A 15,879-nucleotide genomic window follows, 5' to 3' on the forward strand; every position below is an offset into this window, starting at 1 on the left:
ACGCCTGTGTGTGTGTGTGCGTGTGTGTATGTATGTGTGTATATATATATATATTGTAAAAAAGGATGGACCTTCCATAAGTAAGGGACTGCACACTCCAGCTTTGTGTGTGTGTGTGTGTGTGTGTGTGTGTGTGTGTGTGTGTGTGTGTGTGTGTGTGTGTGTGTGTGTGTGTGTGTGTGTGTGTGTGTGTGTGTGTGTGTGTGTGTGTGTGTGTGTGTGTGTGTGTGTGTGTGTGTGTGTGACACACAGAGCATATTATTATTATGATGATATATATAACAACACATCCTGGTGAAACAAAGTCACAGCTATCTAACTTGTGGAGGGAGGGCGAGCTCCAATGTATATCAATTTAGGGGTCCTTGTCATGAAAAAGGTTGAAAACCACTGTGCTAGGGCATGGAGAGCTTTATAGGTGAGGAGGAGCAGTCTGTAAGCGATGATGCGGAAGCCAGTGTAGCTGAGTTTTGCACGTCTGCCCAGGGCTTTGTTAGGGAGCCCGAATAGGACACCATTACAGTACATCCAGACGGGAGGTGATGAAAGTGAGGATGCAACGAGTCTGAGAGTGACAGCCGGAGTCTGGAAATGTTTTTTATTTTGCACTTTTACAAGTGCAATAGAGCGTCGCAGTTCCCGCCCACTTCCTGTTTTTTTTGGTGCCGGAAGAAAAAACTCAATGCATTTTTCCATTGACATTTCCAAAAATATTTATATCTATTAATTTAAGCCTCGAATCAAGCCATCATGACATGACATGAATCATGACCATAAAACGTTTGATTCTGTGATTATTTTTTTTTGAAAACGGCAAAACAAAGGGTATTTATTAAATATAGTATATCATATAATTAAATATAAAATTAAAAAAAATCACAGAAAAAAACGTTTTATGGAAGTGGGCGGGAACTGCGACGCTCAATAGAGCGTCGCAGTTCCCGCCCACTTCCTGTTTTTTTTGGTGCCGGAAGAAAAAACTCAATGCATTTTTCCATTGACATTTCCAAAAATATTTATATCTATTAATTTAAGCCTCGAATCAAGCCATCACGAGATGACATGAATCATGACCATAAAACGTTTTTTTCTGTGATTTTTTTTAAATTTTATATTTAATTATATGATATACTATATTTAATAAATACCCTTTGTTTTGCCGTTTTCAACAAAAAAAAAATCACAGAATCAAACGTTTATGGTCATGATTCATGTCATGTCATGATGGCTTGATTCGAGGCTTAAATTAATAGATATAAATATTTTTGGAAATGTCAATGGAAAAATGCATTGAGTTTTTTCTTCCGGCACCAAAAAAAACAGGAAGTGGGCGGGAACTGCGACGCTCTATTTCACAATTTTAAGTAATCTTTTTTAAATACAGGCCTTATTTACTTGTAAGTGGGATTGCTACTTTTACTTAAGTAAAAAATCTGATTACTTACACATTTCACACACATTTAGCCATTATTATTCCATGATAGTATGGTGTAACTTTTAGACAGTGCCTTCTATGTCATCATCATCATCATTTATTTATTCACTCGTTTTCAGTGGCAATGCAGACAGAAAAAGCACAAAAATAGAATTACTGTATCAAATTAAAACAGTAAAATTACATGACAATGCAACTAAAATAAATAAATAAAGATATTTTTTAACATCAATAAAAGCTATAAACAATGACAGCTTGAAATCAACAGAATCCACGGACCTGACTCAGTGGGATTAAAGTGAAGTAGGACTTCAATCTTACTTCACAAAGAACTGGAAGAAAACAGGTGGGGGAAATGGTGTGGGAACTTGGCCACTGTAACAGACCTCTCATAAAGTCTTTGTTCTTTGGGACCAGTCGGTTTTTAACAAACTCAGTGATAATTTGCTTGCCAGACTCTGCAGCATTTCCAAGGTCCTTCAGTATATCTTCTGAAGCAACATCACCAGTTGTCAGAGACACTAGATCATACACATTCTGCTGTTGGAAGACGTGGTATCTCTGGAACTGTTCAACAAGTTGAATGGCATCAGTATGAACTCTTTTTATTCTTGAAGGAAGACAGTCTTTGTGGGTGTCTTCATCATCCTCATGTGTCAGCCCAAACAATGATCTGTTATCCTCTGCCAAGGTTGCACGTTCATAGGTGATGGACCAACGGTTTCTAGACGTCTTATTTCTATCCTATCAGCCCTCCAGCAACCTTTCCAGTTTTGTTTATAACATAAATAAAATGGCAAAAAGGCAAAGGTCAAAAGGAACTTCATTGAAGCTGTGTTTAGTCTCCTTGGCTACAAGATCACCATCTAGGAAGCCCTGGTAGACCTCTGGTGCTGTCTGTGCCAGAAGTTCCATGTCTGCTATGAATGCAGCACCCCATCTTGTATAATGGGTGTGATCATAAGCAGCAAACCAGGGCACCAAGCTCTTGAAGGTTGACATATAAAAGGTTCCAATCACCACACCTCAGTGCCCACCCAAAGAAAATAATATGAATCATCACTTTAGCCAGCATCACCTAATATTAGCTTTTCTACTTGCATTTTCATAACATTACCACATTAGCAGTAAAATTACATTTGCAAATGTGCTCAACATTATAGCAGCAAATTTAAAATAACTTATCAGTAATGTGAAAAAAGTCAGATTTGACCAGTTTTAAGTATACAATGATAAAGATGACCTAAAAATCATTTTCTGAGATGCCAACCAGGCTAGAACACATGACAAGGGGTTAAAGATTAACATTGGATATGTTGTCTGCTTTTGGCTTTTATCTTATGTGTCATATCAGCTTTGGCCCCCTGACTATAACTCCCATGATTCTAACCCAGGTCTCCCGTGCGGGTAAGGACACTGAAGCCAAACATCTTATCCACTAGCCTAAAGGGGAACCCACCCTGGTTCAGGGGAGATATTAGGGTTTTGGTCTTCAGGCAGAGGCTCTGAGCCACTCTGCTACACTAGTATGTGTGAATAGGGAAAATAATCAATGTCACCTGAGTGTGTTGGAGGTGCAAACAAAGGTGAATCTTACATGAATTTTTCTCCTTTTCTGTGGCTCTGAAAAACAAATATTTGGCTGTTCCATCACGTTGAGGCCCCTGAACTATGACCTACTTACTTCCTGCTCCCTGTCTTCTTCTAGCACTGTAAAAGTGATGCCGAAATGTCTCTGCATGACCATAGATGTGTCCCTCTTTTTGCTCGTTCTTGCCCCGCCCGACAGTCCCGCAACACGGCACTGCTGCTTTGCCAATGACAGAGTTGAGGTATGTCTGAATTACATCATATTCAGTCCACATATAAATACAATACATATTTTAAACATAATCATCTTTGTCATCACAGTAATTTATAGCATTCAGGCATGCACGGAGACAAAAGAACTATGCTTAGCTTTTGAGACAGATGAAGTGTGCACAATATATTCCAATGTATATAATTGTATTATGGTTATATCATACAACGCAATAAAGCCAGCGGCTTGTTGCGGTCCTTTTACATGTACTGTGCCTCAGGGGGGGCGATAACGTGAACTGTACGAGCAAAAAGAGGGAAGCACCATAGACGCCCCCCCGCCCTCGCATTGGTCTCAGGCCTTCAGCTGTTCTTGTTCTTGTGAGACTGAACGCTGCGTTGCATCCACGCTGTGCTGAGCTGCCATTGCTCTGCTGGAGTGGTGCATGCAGTGGTGGCTTATCCAACGGGCTTGAGGTGCTGAAGCACAGGGCACCAACCTTGGGGGGGGCACCAAACAACGTGAAGAAAAACAAAAAACTGCCAAATTTAGAAGCAGGGCTGCCAAAGGAGCGACAACATTGAAACGCGCCGGAGAAGCCCCCCCGCCCCCCCCCCCCCCAAACGGGTCCAAGCACCGGGCACCACGAAGGGTTAATCCGCCCCTGGGCGCATGGAGGACAAGCGAGTGCGGAACTCTTCCCCGGAGAAGAAGTAGAGCAGCGGGTCGAGGCAGGTGTTGGCCGCGGCCAGGCACATCGTCACCACCACCGTCTTCTGCATATAGGCCTGTGACAAACAGCCAAAAAGGGCTTTAGTTTTCGAGATACCCCTCCCGGAGTTAGGACCAAACACAACATTGTTTTTCCTCATCTCTATGGCCTCCCATACATGAAATGGATTGTTGTACACAAATATTTTACTGCAAAAGTGGTGAAATTGATATTTAAAGTTATACACCCCAAACTAATAGCCACCTGCCAGATGGAGGAAGAAGTGCTTTAGATGTGTTTTTTTTTTTGTTGTAATTTTTACTTAATTTAAATGTAATACCACAATGTAGACATACTCTGTTACAAGTAGCAGGCCTGTATTCAACAATTTTACTTGAGTAAAAATACAACCTTATTAGCATCAAAATATACTTGAAATACCGAAAGTAAAATTACTCATTCATGCAGAATGTCACTTTATTTATTTTTTTATGTGTCTACATCTTTGGAAAATTTGCAAAAAAAATACCTCAAAATGACTACTTAAGGACAGTCAGTACTCAGTACTGTAATTGTACTTGATTGCTCTCCGCTAGTTCTACCTTCTCGGCACAGCTGGCGCCGGCCCACGCCGGGAGGAAGTTGATGTGAACGCTGCGCTGGATGTGGTAAGGCGTGAAGCTGACCAGGAAGACCAGCGTGACGATGACGATCATGCGGATGGCCTTGGTGCCGTCGCTGCTCTGCCTGTGCCCCGTGACACGGCGGGACAGCAACGTGCGGATGATGCCTGCGTAGCACAGCAGGATGACCAGGAAGGGAAGGATGAAGCCCACCACCAGAGAGAAGTAGTTCAGAATCACCTGCGTACAATAAACTTGATTAGGTCGATCTTTCACCACTTAAACCCATTAAGACCGGGATCTGTGTGTCATTTTTAGATTTCGTTTGGCTATTCTAAAATAGCAGATATACAAGCTCATTGCGCGGCACCGAGTGCCGTGCAATGAGCTTGTAGATCTGCTATTTTTTTTAAATCGTGAACATTTGGGGTGAAATCTTGGATTATCTATTTTTTTAAGCAAACATTCGTAAAATATTTAGTTCCAGGAACCCCCAGAAGCAAAGATTTGAGTTACAAATGTCCGCCAAAAAATATATATATATTTGCACAGCTTTTCATGATTTTTCAAAAATAACAGATCTACAAGCTCATAGCGCGGCACTCTGTGCCGCGCTATGAGCTTGTATATTTGCTATTTTTGAATAGCCCAACGAAATCTAAAAATGACACACAGATGCGTTCCTGTTCTTAAAGAGTTAAACCGTCTATTCTTAGTGAAACGGAACTGAGTTGCAACTGTACTTCGTATGCTCTTATAAAATATTTTGGCAAATGTTCCCTCAGAATCATGACTGATAAAGACCTAGATGGTCGAAACATTGCACCATTAATAAAAGTGTTTGGGAGATCTAACCCAGTGTGCAGATGTTTTTAACCTTTAGCTTGATTCCTGTCTTGGTATATAGCACCTGGCCTACAGGTATTAGATGTGCACACAATCTCCTCATTGAACCCCCAAGAATCATGACATCATTTATGGGGATAAAAAGCGAATAGAAACTACAAACTCTTTCTGGAAGGTTAGCATGCTGAAAGAGAAACTTTGGTCTTGCATTAATAATAGTAAAAAAGTTAGTAGACAGATGGGAATGGGAGAGACCGTTTTCACATGCTCTCCTTGGCAGCAAAAGTTCTGGTATTGCATGATAAGCGACTGTTCTCTTTTGTTTATTTTCTAACGGTATAGTATTTACATTCACGCGAGAGGTGACTGTAAGCATGCGAGATTGTAACTTTAACAACTTTAGAAAGAACAGAGGATAAGCAGCTGTTTTCTAATTCTCTCTCTAAATCATTCATTATCACATGGAGTTAACAGGTGGAGTTGGCAGATCTGTTTCTAGCATAATATCTCAAGACATAAAGTTGTGCGAAATGCCAATTGCCAAAATATTCCTATCGACCATGGTCAGCCAGATTGTTGATATACTCGCGCTAGAAAAGGAAATTAATGTGAGAACAGCTCCCTAGTCCTTAGCTCGAGTTATACTTTGCCATACAAATTGTATTTAAATGAATTCCCTATTTCATCGTACAAGAGTGCTGTGCAAAAGTAGCGAAAATATACAACCTACAAGATTGCAACACATCGCAGATAGCACATTTTTGCTATTTGTTAATAATTTCTAAAGTGAAAATGGTTAAGTGTGTCTGTGGGTTTCATAAATATTGAACCAATGACAAGTATTAACATGAGTTTGAAACTAAGTAATAACTACATTGGATCCAGCGGAACACAGGATCTTTTTTCCATTTCCTGAAAAGCAACGGTTATGGACATTTCCAAGGTTTCTACCCGACAGCGACGATATACATTTTTGGCGATACAAATATCAATCAACCAATCAATCTATCAATCAATCAGTTACCAGCTTGTTGATGTGGCCGTCCTGTTCGGGCGGCTCGAAGCACTTGGTTTTGTTGTTTTTGAGGTGCACGTATTGTCCTGTCATCAGGAAGGGCGAGGAGGTGACACAGATGAACACCCAGATGCCCACGCACACCAGGCGCGCACGGCACTGCGTCACCAGATGCATGTTCTGCACGGGGAACACGATGGCCACGAAGCGTGTGACGGACATGGCGGCCATGAAGAAGATGCTGCAGTAGAGGTTGACGTAGAGGGCGTAGGAGCTACGTAGAGATACACACAGAAACATTAAGGTGCCAACTGGAACCAAAATGTGTTCTTAGTTCAGAGAGGAACCATTTTTGGTTCCAGAAAGAATCTTTCAGACCAAGGTACTTTAACCCATTGAGACCTGAGGTCGATTCTACAAATGCTGTTGCCAGTTTTCTGAAAACCGTGTGTTGCTATATCACTGGTGCACACACTTTTTCATGTCAAGGACCCCCAAAATGACAATGTATTTGGCCGCGGACCCCCATCTCAAAATATTTTGTTCCAGAGACCCCACAGAAGCAAAGATTTGATTTTAAAATGTTCGTTTTAAAAACGATATATTCTATATATTTAAAACGGGGTGCCGTGATTTTCAGCGATTTCCCCCCCCCCCTAAAACATGATCATCAGGTATTATGGTTATACTAGGAGGAAGATTTTGTTCAAAAAAGTGTACAGAAAGTGTTAAAATTATGTTTTTATGTGGACACGCCTCCAGTTCATTAAGTATACCTGGTTCTCACCTTAGCACCTCCCACCTGAACCAGTCCCTCCACCTCCTCCTACAAGACCACCCACCTGTCCTAGACCCTCCTCCTCCTCATGCCCACACCTGTTGTGTTATGATAATGAGGGGGAGGGTATATTTCTACTGTGTCATTAAAGCGCTGTTTTTCTATTGGCACGTTTGACCCCCAAGGTTTCAGCCTCCAGGAAGAAACTCAAAATAATCAGAGAAGACATAAAACACCATAAAAACACCACCAGGGGGCTTAATGAAGTTCTATCAACCTCATAGACACATGAAAAACAGAAAAAGTGCAAAACCATGGCACCACCTCTTTAAAAAATATGTATAGTTCATAGTGTGGCACGAAGTGGCACGCTAGGAGCTTGTATATCTGCTATTTTTGAATAGCTAAAGAAATCGAAAATGACACAGGTTTTAACGGGTTTAACAGGTTAAAGAACCATTATATTAACTAGATTTGAAGGCCCTTGAATATAGTGTATATATATATATATTATGGCCATTTAAAGTGTTAAACACTGCTGTAGTGCATGTGTAAATGTACAATTTAGTTTTGGTGTGACTATTCTCATGGCAGACACCTGAACAGTGTTTGTGCCAATTTTGGTGCAGATTGGAGCATCAGTGCGCCTGGTGTGACCATTGTCATGGCAGACCCATAAACAGTGTTTGTGCCAAGTATGGTGCGACCTGGAGAAACGGAGAACCTGTGGTACAGGCCCAGGCACACCCCAGGCACACCCTGGTACCCCGGCACAATGACAGTAGTACACTCACCTGAACCGACAGAGGAAGTCGCCCAGGTTCCACTGTCCCTTGTTGACGTAGTAGATGACGCGCAGTGGCAGCGTGCTGACGCACAGCAGGTCCGACACGGCCAGGTTCAGCATGTAGATGTGGAAGGGATTGTTCTGCCGATAGGTCCGGATCAGGACCACCAGGGCAAAGCCGTTCCCAGACAGACCGACTATGGTGATGATGGAGTAGACCGTGGAATAGACGGAGTTACGGAAGTCGTCGATGGATTCACACAGTACGGAGTCGTTCTCTGCAATGCCTGGAATACCTGCGGAACCTGGAGATGAGGAGGAGCGAGGAGAGCAGAGCAGAGGAGGAGAGAGAGGAAACGCATCATAGGTTGGGAGTCAGTAGGTGCCCTTGACCACAGCAGGGTGGGGGGGGAGTTGCAGCCTTGTCTGTGTGGAGGTTGTCTGACATTTTAAACAAAATAATGACTTGCTTTCATCCACTCAATGTGACATCATTCAAACTTGTCATATACAGTAGACAAACACTTTTGAACATTTGTATGGGCTCAAAGTGGTTAACATACGAGTGTGTGCATGTAAGAGGGGGGGGGTGACTTGTTTCTAAAATCACTACATACTGATATATTTAATAATTATGTTATTAATATTTGCAGACTATTTGCCATTCCTAATTTTCTCTTTCAAATTTCCTCTGTCAGCAGATATTCTTCACTCTCCCTGATCACAGAGAGATTTGAGCTCACAACCCTTTTCTCTCACTGTACTGCGAACATATCTGCTATGAAGTGCTCATAGAAAACAGCTAGTTTGTGTTTATGAAAGTACTGGGCTCTGGAGATAATATCACATAGCCAGATTGGAGGCATACCCATTTGAGGTTTCTGCAGAGATTACAAACTGTGAACGCTGCACACACCATGAAGAGCATAATTCATCTGCCTAAAATGTACCTGCATATTTTCAGTGTATATATGTACAGTGTCAACTACTCAATAACAACTAAAGGGTGCTAAAATATTGTATTATCTTACAGCGAGGAGTATTTATCTCCCTCTCCTATATCTATAAACAGAAATAACTGAGAATGTGGATATATTTGCAAAGATGAAATGAAATAGCAAAAAGTAGCAGATCGACAAGCTCAAAATGTATCACTTTGCGCTGCATTTTGAGCTTGTCGATCTGCTACTTTTGCTATTTTTGAATTTGAATCCAGAAAAATAACAGTTTTGGACGTTTCCACCCGACAGAGACGATATTGTAGTTGCAACCTCTCTGGTTTGATTGCAGCTGGAGCCATGTGTTGCTTGTCCTTCCCTCTCTCTGCACCCCTTTATCTAAACACAGCAATACTTGGAATACAAGGAAATGCCAGCTGAAGTGAAAGTCAATGTGAAATGCTGTTGCTCCATGCATATAAAACCACAACCTTATTTACACTGACATTGGTTTTGAGATGCACTTTTATATTTCATAGGTGAAGCATTTATAAACATTTCCATTTGACCAAAGGAGACAGACTATCATCACAGTAGACAACATGCCCAGAGAGAGAGAAAAAATGACACACACACACACACACACACACACACACACACACACACACACACACACACACACACACACACACACACACACACACACACACACACACACACACACACACACACCCCCCCCCCCCCCCCCCCCCCCCCTCTAGTAGGACCCAAATGCAAGGAAGTCAGAATGCTGACGTGGAAGACAGAATTTAATGAACAACAGCAAACATGAACAGACTGGAAACTCAGGATACAAACACAATAATCCAACAAATCAACACGGCCAAACACAGGTCTTAAATACACACAAGGATAACAGGACACAGGTGAACTCAACAGACAGTTAACACAGGGATTGGCTGGGGCAAACAGGACACAGGTGATAAACATGAACCATAAATCAGGGAAGGTGAGACAAGACAGGAAACAACCACAATGGAAGACAGGAAACAAGAGCATACTTCAAAATATGATTCAGGAACACACTTTCAAAACAACACAAGCAATGCAAATCCTGACAGGATGAAAGCAAGTTATGATTTTGTGCAACATGTTTAAATTAGAGGTGCCTATAATAAGCTGAAGAACCACCATTTTTTTTGTGTGTAATTGTCATTTAACTGATTTACCTGAAAAGAGTGGGTGCCAATTAAGTCTGCAACTATTGATTTTTTACATCAACGAATCTTTGCAAAAAAAATCGAATATGTTTTTCTTTAATCAACTGAATCCATCTGATTAACCACTTAAGCCCTAGTTTAAAAATGTCATGCAAAAATAGAAAGCTCACAATGCATCGCAACATGACGCGTTGTGGGCTTGTAGATCTGCACTATATTTTTATTATTTTAGAAAGATTTTGACAGCATAAATTGTGAGTTCTGTGTTTCCAGAAATCAGGGTTACATCCTGAGAAGAAATCAGGGTTATCCTGAGAAGGGCCGAAATTAGGTTCTGATAATCTTATCTGTAACCGAGCCCTAGTGTAACCCAGAAACCTATTTGATGACACGGTTCACTGAAAACAGGAAACCGTGTGGTTTCCATCAGATAGAAAGTATGACCATCAGATAGAAAGATTCTTAATTTCCTGTTTCAGAATTCTACATCCTGTGCGAGCCATTCTTGAATTTGTGGTGTTTAGCTGCACTTTTTACCGCCAAATGGACAGGTCTTTAACTCAGTATACAAATGGAACCAAATTGACCCGTACAAATGGACCATACCATATTTATCTCTGGAACCCCCAATCTACACTGTCAAATCCTCAGTGTTTACTTAACTCTGAGTGTGTGCAAAAACTGCAAATTGGAACCTAATGGACCGGTAAAATCATGCAAACACAGTAAAATAGATGGATTAATAGATGGATCATGACATAAGGATTATGTCATGATCCATCTGGTTTTGACCACAATAACCCTGGCGTACATATTTTGGCCAAATTGTATTTTATATTTTCCCAACAATTCCCAATTTTCAAAAGGTATTAAAAAATAGCGACAATAGCAGATAGATCTGATTTTGTATAGGGCATAAGTGGTTACTCCATACTAGTGTAGATCTTCTAAATGCATGCCTACATTTTTATTGCTAGTGAATGTTGATGGTTTATTAAATTTTTCATTTTCTGTTTATAATTTCCTTGCTATTCATTTAGAACATCATGTGCTCAGCTAGCTACAAATAACGTATTTGTGGTTGGTTCATTGGCTTTACAAAACCAAGCAGGAACACCAACATTGCAGAGATTCTGACCATGGTGCAGAGGCATGAAAATGAAAGATGTCAAGAACCTCTTCTTTCATTCTCATGGTTCCATTTAACATACAAAATCCGGTTTGTGCAAGAGAGACTGACTCTTGCAACATGTCAATGTCAACATTCCAGAATGGCTGAGATCCAAAACTTGCATTTGTCACTTCCATTGTAATCTGTTAGCTAGATAGGCTTGTTAAATGATATAGACTACTTAATTACATGTTAAACAACATAAATTAATTATTTTGTATAATTTAAGCAATAATCATGAATTCAACAAGCTTCTTACTGTTCATGTGCAGCATCATGATGTTGCTCTGTGTGAGTCAGGAAAAGAAAGACAGGGCAGGCAGTAGCAGCTGTAGAATACAACTCTCGTAGACGTATTTTAGCCCCATTTAGAACCTCTCCCTCCGCTATGTAGCTCCGAGATGAGGTCCTATATTTCCCGGTGCCGTTTGAGCAGGACATTGTCGCACATTTTCCACTTTACATGTTTCTTACCCCTTTCTGCACATCGTATCCAAAAAGTAAAGGTTTTCTGAAACGCTCACAGATGTGTTAAGTTCTAGCTGGCAATACAATCTACCCAAAGAGTTGAAAAAAGTATTTAATTCGCCTCTGTCCTCAGCCGGTTCCATAATATTTTGCATTAGAAGATGCAATTCAACATTTGACCAGTAGGGGAATCAGTAATGTTATCTCCACGGACGTAACTCTTGCGCAATGTCTTAAAAACATGTAACCGGCTGAGGACAGGAGCGAGTTAAATACTTTTTTCAACTCGTTGGATAGATTTTATTGCCAGCTAGAACTTAAAACATCTGTGAGCGTTTCAGAAAACCTTTACTTTTTGGATACGATGTGCAGAAAGGGGTAAGAAACATGTAAAGTGGATAATGTGCGACAATGTCCTGCTCAAACGGCACAGGGAAACGAGGAACCTCATCTCGGAGCGGAGGGAGAGGTTCCGTCGGAGCTAAGACATATTTTTTCAATCTACGAGTTGTAGGGTTCACCCCCCATGGACACAAGGACTTTCAGCACTATACCCCGTAGACACTCCAAACATGTACAAATTGAAAATAAAGGTGCTTACCCCCACGTTCAAAATTTTAACTCTTGCTACGGGGTATTAATTTAATGTAATAATCCATATCTTTCAATAAAGAAGTGTTTTAATGCCGTCTGTGGCTGAACGCCATTTTTTCACCCTCGTTTACTTCCTGTTTACATTGAGTGTAATTCCGGGTTTCACCAGATGGGCGCGTCACTACCGCCCATGGGAACTTCCGACAGAATCGGCCACAGACAGCATTAAAACACTTCTTTATTGAAAGATATGGATTATTACATGAAACTACTACCCCGTAGCGAGAGTTAACATTTGGGGCTTAGGGGTCAGCACCTTTATTTTCAATTTGTACATGTTTGGAGTGGGGTGAACCCTACAACTCTCGTAGACTGAAAACGTCAGAATCATAAATACGTCTACGAGAGTTGTATTCTACAGCTAGGCAGGCAGGATGCTTTTCAAATTGGTGTTTCAGGGTGTATCTGCTGTGTGAGTAGAGTGTGTGTGTGTGTGTGTGTGTGTGTGTGTGTGTGTGTGTGTGTGTGTGTGTGTGTGTGTGTGTGTGTGTGTGTGTGTGTGCGTGCGTGCGTGCACATGCGTGCGTGCGGGCATGCATGCGGGTGTGTGGCTGAGAACGGCAGCAGCAGGAGCAGGTGATTGATAAAGCGTTAGAAAGTAGAAGTATCAGATTGTGGAGTATTCTTTTCTGCTCTTGATTCTTTCCTCTTAGAAAGTGATTAGATAGGATGGATAGATAGACAGAGAGATCTTTATTAATCCTACAGGAGAAATATATGTCATGTACACCCCAAATTTAGCACAAACATGGGAAATATTCATTCTATTACTCTGCCACCATAATGTGGAATGCCCTGTCCTTCCATTAAAGGATGTGAATCACTGGCATCCTTCAAAACTGGCCTGAAAAAGCATCTGTCAGGAATCTACACGTGGAGATAGATATTAAATCCCATTGAAATTAGGGATCATAAACTGCTGCCGTTTTTCCTTTTTCTCCTCTGTAAATACAGCCAATTGTTGATTACAAGTATTAATGTGTTTATATTCAATGCTCTGTTGATGAATTGAATACATAGGACCGCAATGGAAACAAGTCCCCAGGACTTTTTTGCTTTATCCTTTTAGCCCAAATGTTTTACTGTAGCCTACCTTTACATTTTGACTAATAAAGCATTCAAACAATCACTCAAAGTCGCAGCACAGCAGCTCTCCTAAGTTTCAATAAAAAAGAAAAGAATATAGCTGCAAGCAGCGATAACACGAGGCCAGCGATTGCAGAGAGAAGAAAGAAAGAAGCAATGATAAGTAATATGCACAATAAGCCATAGAAACATAGAAGACTGAACTTGAGAGAAAGAAGACCATGCAATTAACATGAGCATTTTAAACCCTCACTAACCCCAACCTCAGTAAAACAACGCCTAAGCATATCCTCAAGAAACACTATGTGTAAACCTAATGTAGCCCCTAGAGGGTAGTAGAGTACAGGGTGACGTCCTACCCAGAATCTGTATATGCCTGTCTGACTGGTTTATCTGCCATCTGATAGGGACTGACTGCTTCACATTATTTAAGTTCTTGTGAAAAATAGACCATTGGACTCCGGTCAACTCGGAACGATGCAAAGTCAGGAACGATGCAAGTTGGGAATGCAAGCCATTCCCAAAGTGGGGGGCAGCCAAATCTTTGTGTGATAACATTAGTCGAAAATAGGCAAGGAAAGGCAAGGCACCATTTGAAATATGAAAGTAATTAGTGTTTCTACCTATCTGTGCACATCAACATCAGCTGGGTTAGTCCAAATAGATGGGCTTTTTTGGTACCAAGCAGTCACACAAACATCATGGGTAAAAGCAAAGGGCTCTCTCAGGACATTCACAACCTGACTGTTGCTCTGCATCAGAATGGAATTGGTTACAGACTTATTTCAAAGCATCTGGAATATTCCAGTAAGCACTGTTGGTGCCATTATCCGCAAAGGCCCAGTCAGTCACCAGACTTAAATCTAATTGAACATTCGTGGACACCAGAGGGCGCCAAAGAATCTTTAAAATGTAAAGACAATAAATCTGTGCAGATGAATGGGCCAAAATCACACCTGAGCAGTGTGGGTGATTAGTTAAGATGTGTCTTGAAGCTGTCATTACAAACAAAGGCTTCTCCACTAGGTATGGTAGGTATTAAATTAATTTCAGTTGGTGTGTTCAATACTTTTTTTTGCCTGTGTTCCACTTTATCACATATAGGCTACTTATTATTTATGGACTTTAGTGGGATTTCATTACATGTGTGGATTACTTGAGAATACGAATGTCTGGTAGAAATGTAGGCCTATAGAGCGTCGCAGTTCCCGCCCACTTCCTGTTTTTTTTGGTGCCGGAAGAAAAAACTGCATTTTTCCATTGACATTTCCAAAAATATTTATATCTATTAATTTAAGCCTCGAATCAAGCCATCATGACATGACATGAATCATGACCATAAACGTTTGATTCTGTGATTTTTTTTTGTTGAAAACGGCAAAACAAAGGGTATTTATTAAATATAGTATATCATATAATTAAATATAAAATAAAAAAAAATCACAGAAAAAAACGTTTTATGGTCATGATTCATGTCATCTCGTGATGGCTTGATTCGAGGCTTAAATTAATAGATATAAATATTTTTGGAAATGTCAATGGAAAAATGCATTGAGTTTTTTCTTCCGGCACCAAAAAAAACAGGAAGTGGGCGGGAACTGCGACGCTCTATACTGAGAGAAAAGTTGATGTGTGTGTGTGTGTGTGTGTGTGTGTGTGTGTGTGTGTGTGTGTGTGTGTGTGTGTGTGTGTGTGTGTGTGTGTGTGTGTGTGTGTGCGCGCGCGCACACACAGCATATCATTATTATTATGATGATATAACACAAAACATCCTGGTGAAACAAAGTCACAGCTATGTAACTTGTGGAGGGAGGGCGAGCTCCAATGTATATCAATTTAGGGGTCCTTGTCATGAAAAAGGTTGAAAACCACTGTGCTAGGGCATGGAGAGCTTTATAGGTGAGGAGGAGCAGTCTGTAAGCGATGATGCAGAAGCCAGTGTAGCTGAGTTTTGCACGTCTGCCCAGGGCTTTGTTAGGGAGCCCGAATAGGACACCATTTCCAGACGGGAGGTGATGAAAGCGAGGATGCAACGGCGTCTGAGAGTGACAGCCGGAGTCTGGAAATGTTTTTTATTTTGCACTTTTACAAGTGCAATTTTACAATTTTAAGTATTTTTTTTAAATACAGGCCTTATTTACTTATAAGTGGGATAGCTACCAAGTAAAAAATCAGATTACACTTCTTCCACCACTGCTCATTGCAAACACATTTCACACACATTTAACCATTATTATTCCATGATAGTATGGTGTAACTTTTAGACAGTGCCTTCTATGTCATCATCATCATCATCATCATCATCATTTATTTATTCACTCGTTTTCAGTGGCAATGCAGACAGA

General features: G+C 40.8%; 1 protein-coding gene across 2 annotated transcripts in view; it reads right to left on the reverse strand.

The window, feature by feature from the left end:
• Nucleotides 1–1,522: 1,522 nt before the first annotated feature.
• The window catches only part of LOC308076264 (cysteinyl leukotriene receptor 1-like), a 29,653-nt gene continuing 15,296 nt past the window's right edge, over nt 1,523–15,879 (reverse strand). The window contains exons 1-5 of one of the 2 annotated variants that reach the window (XM_080416475.1): nt 11,586–11,621; nt 8,005–8,302; nt 6,442–6,706; nt 4,551–4,811; nt 1,523–4,024 (exon numbers count right to left, since the gene is read on the reverse strand). In XM_080416475.1, the coding sequence (XP_080272601.1) occupies nt 3,890–4,024; nt 4,551–4,811; nt 6,442–6,706; nt 8,005–8,302; nt 11,586–11,604 (978 nt within the window). In that variant the 5' untranslated portion in view covers nt 11,605–11,621 and the 3' untranslated portion in view covers nt 1,523–3,889. Of the gene's footprint in view, nt 4,025–4,550; nt 4,812–6,441; nt 6,707–8,004; nt 8,303–11,585; nt 11,622–15,879 lie in introns of those variants that run through there. The other variant, XM_080416476.1, reaches the window with a different exon arrangement.

The sequence above is a fragment of the Gymnoscopelus braueri genome (assembly GCF_963280865.1).
Source record: "Gymnoscopelus braueri genome assembly, chromosome: 20".
Taxonomy (NCBI): Eukaryota; Metazoa; Chordata; class Actinopteri; order Myctophiformes; family Myctophidae; genus Gymnoscopelus; species Gymnoscopelus braueri.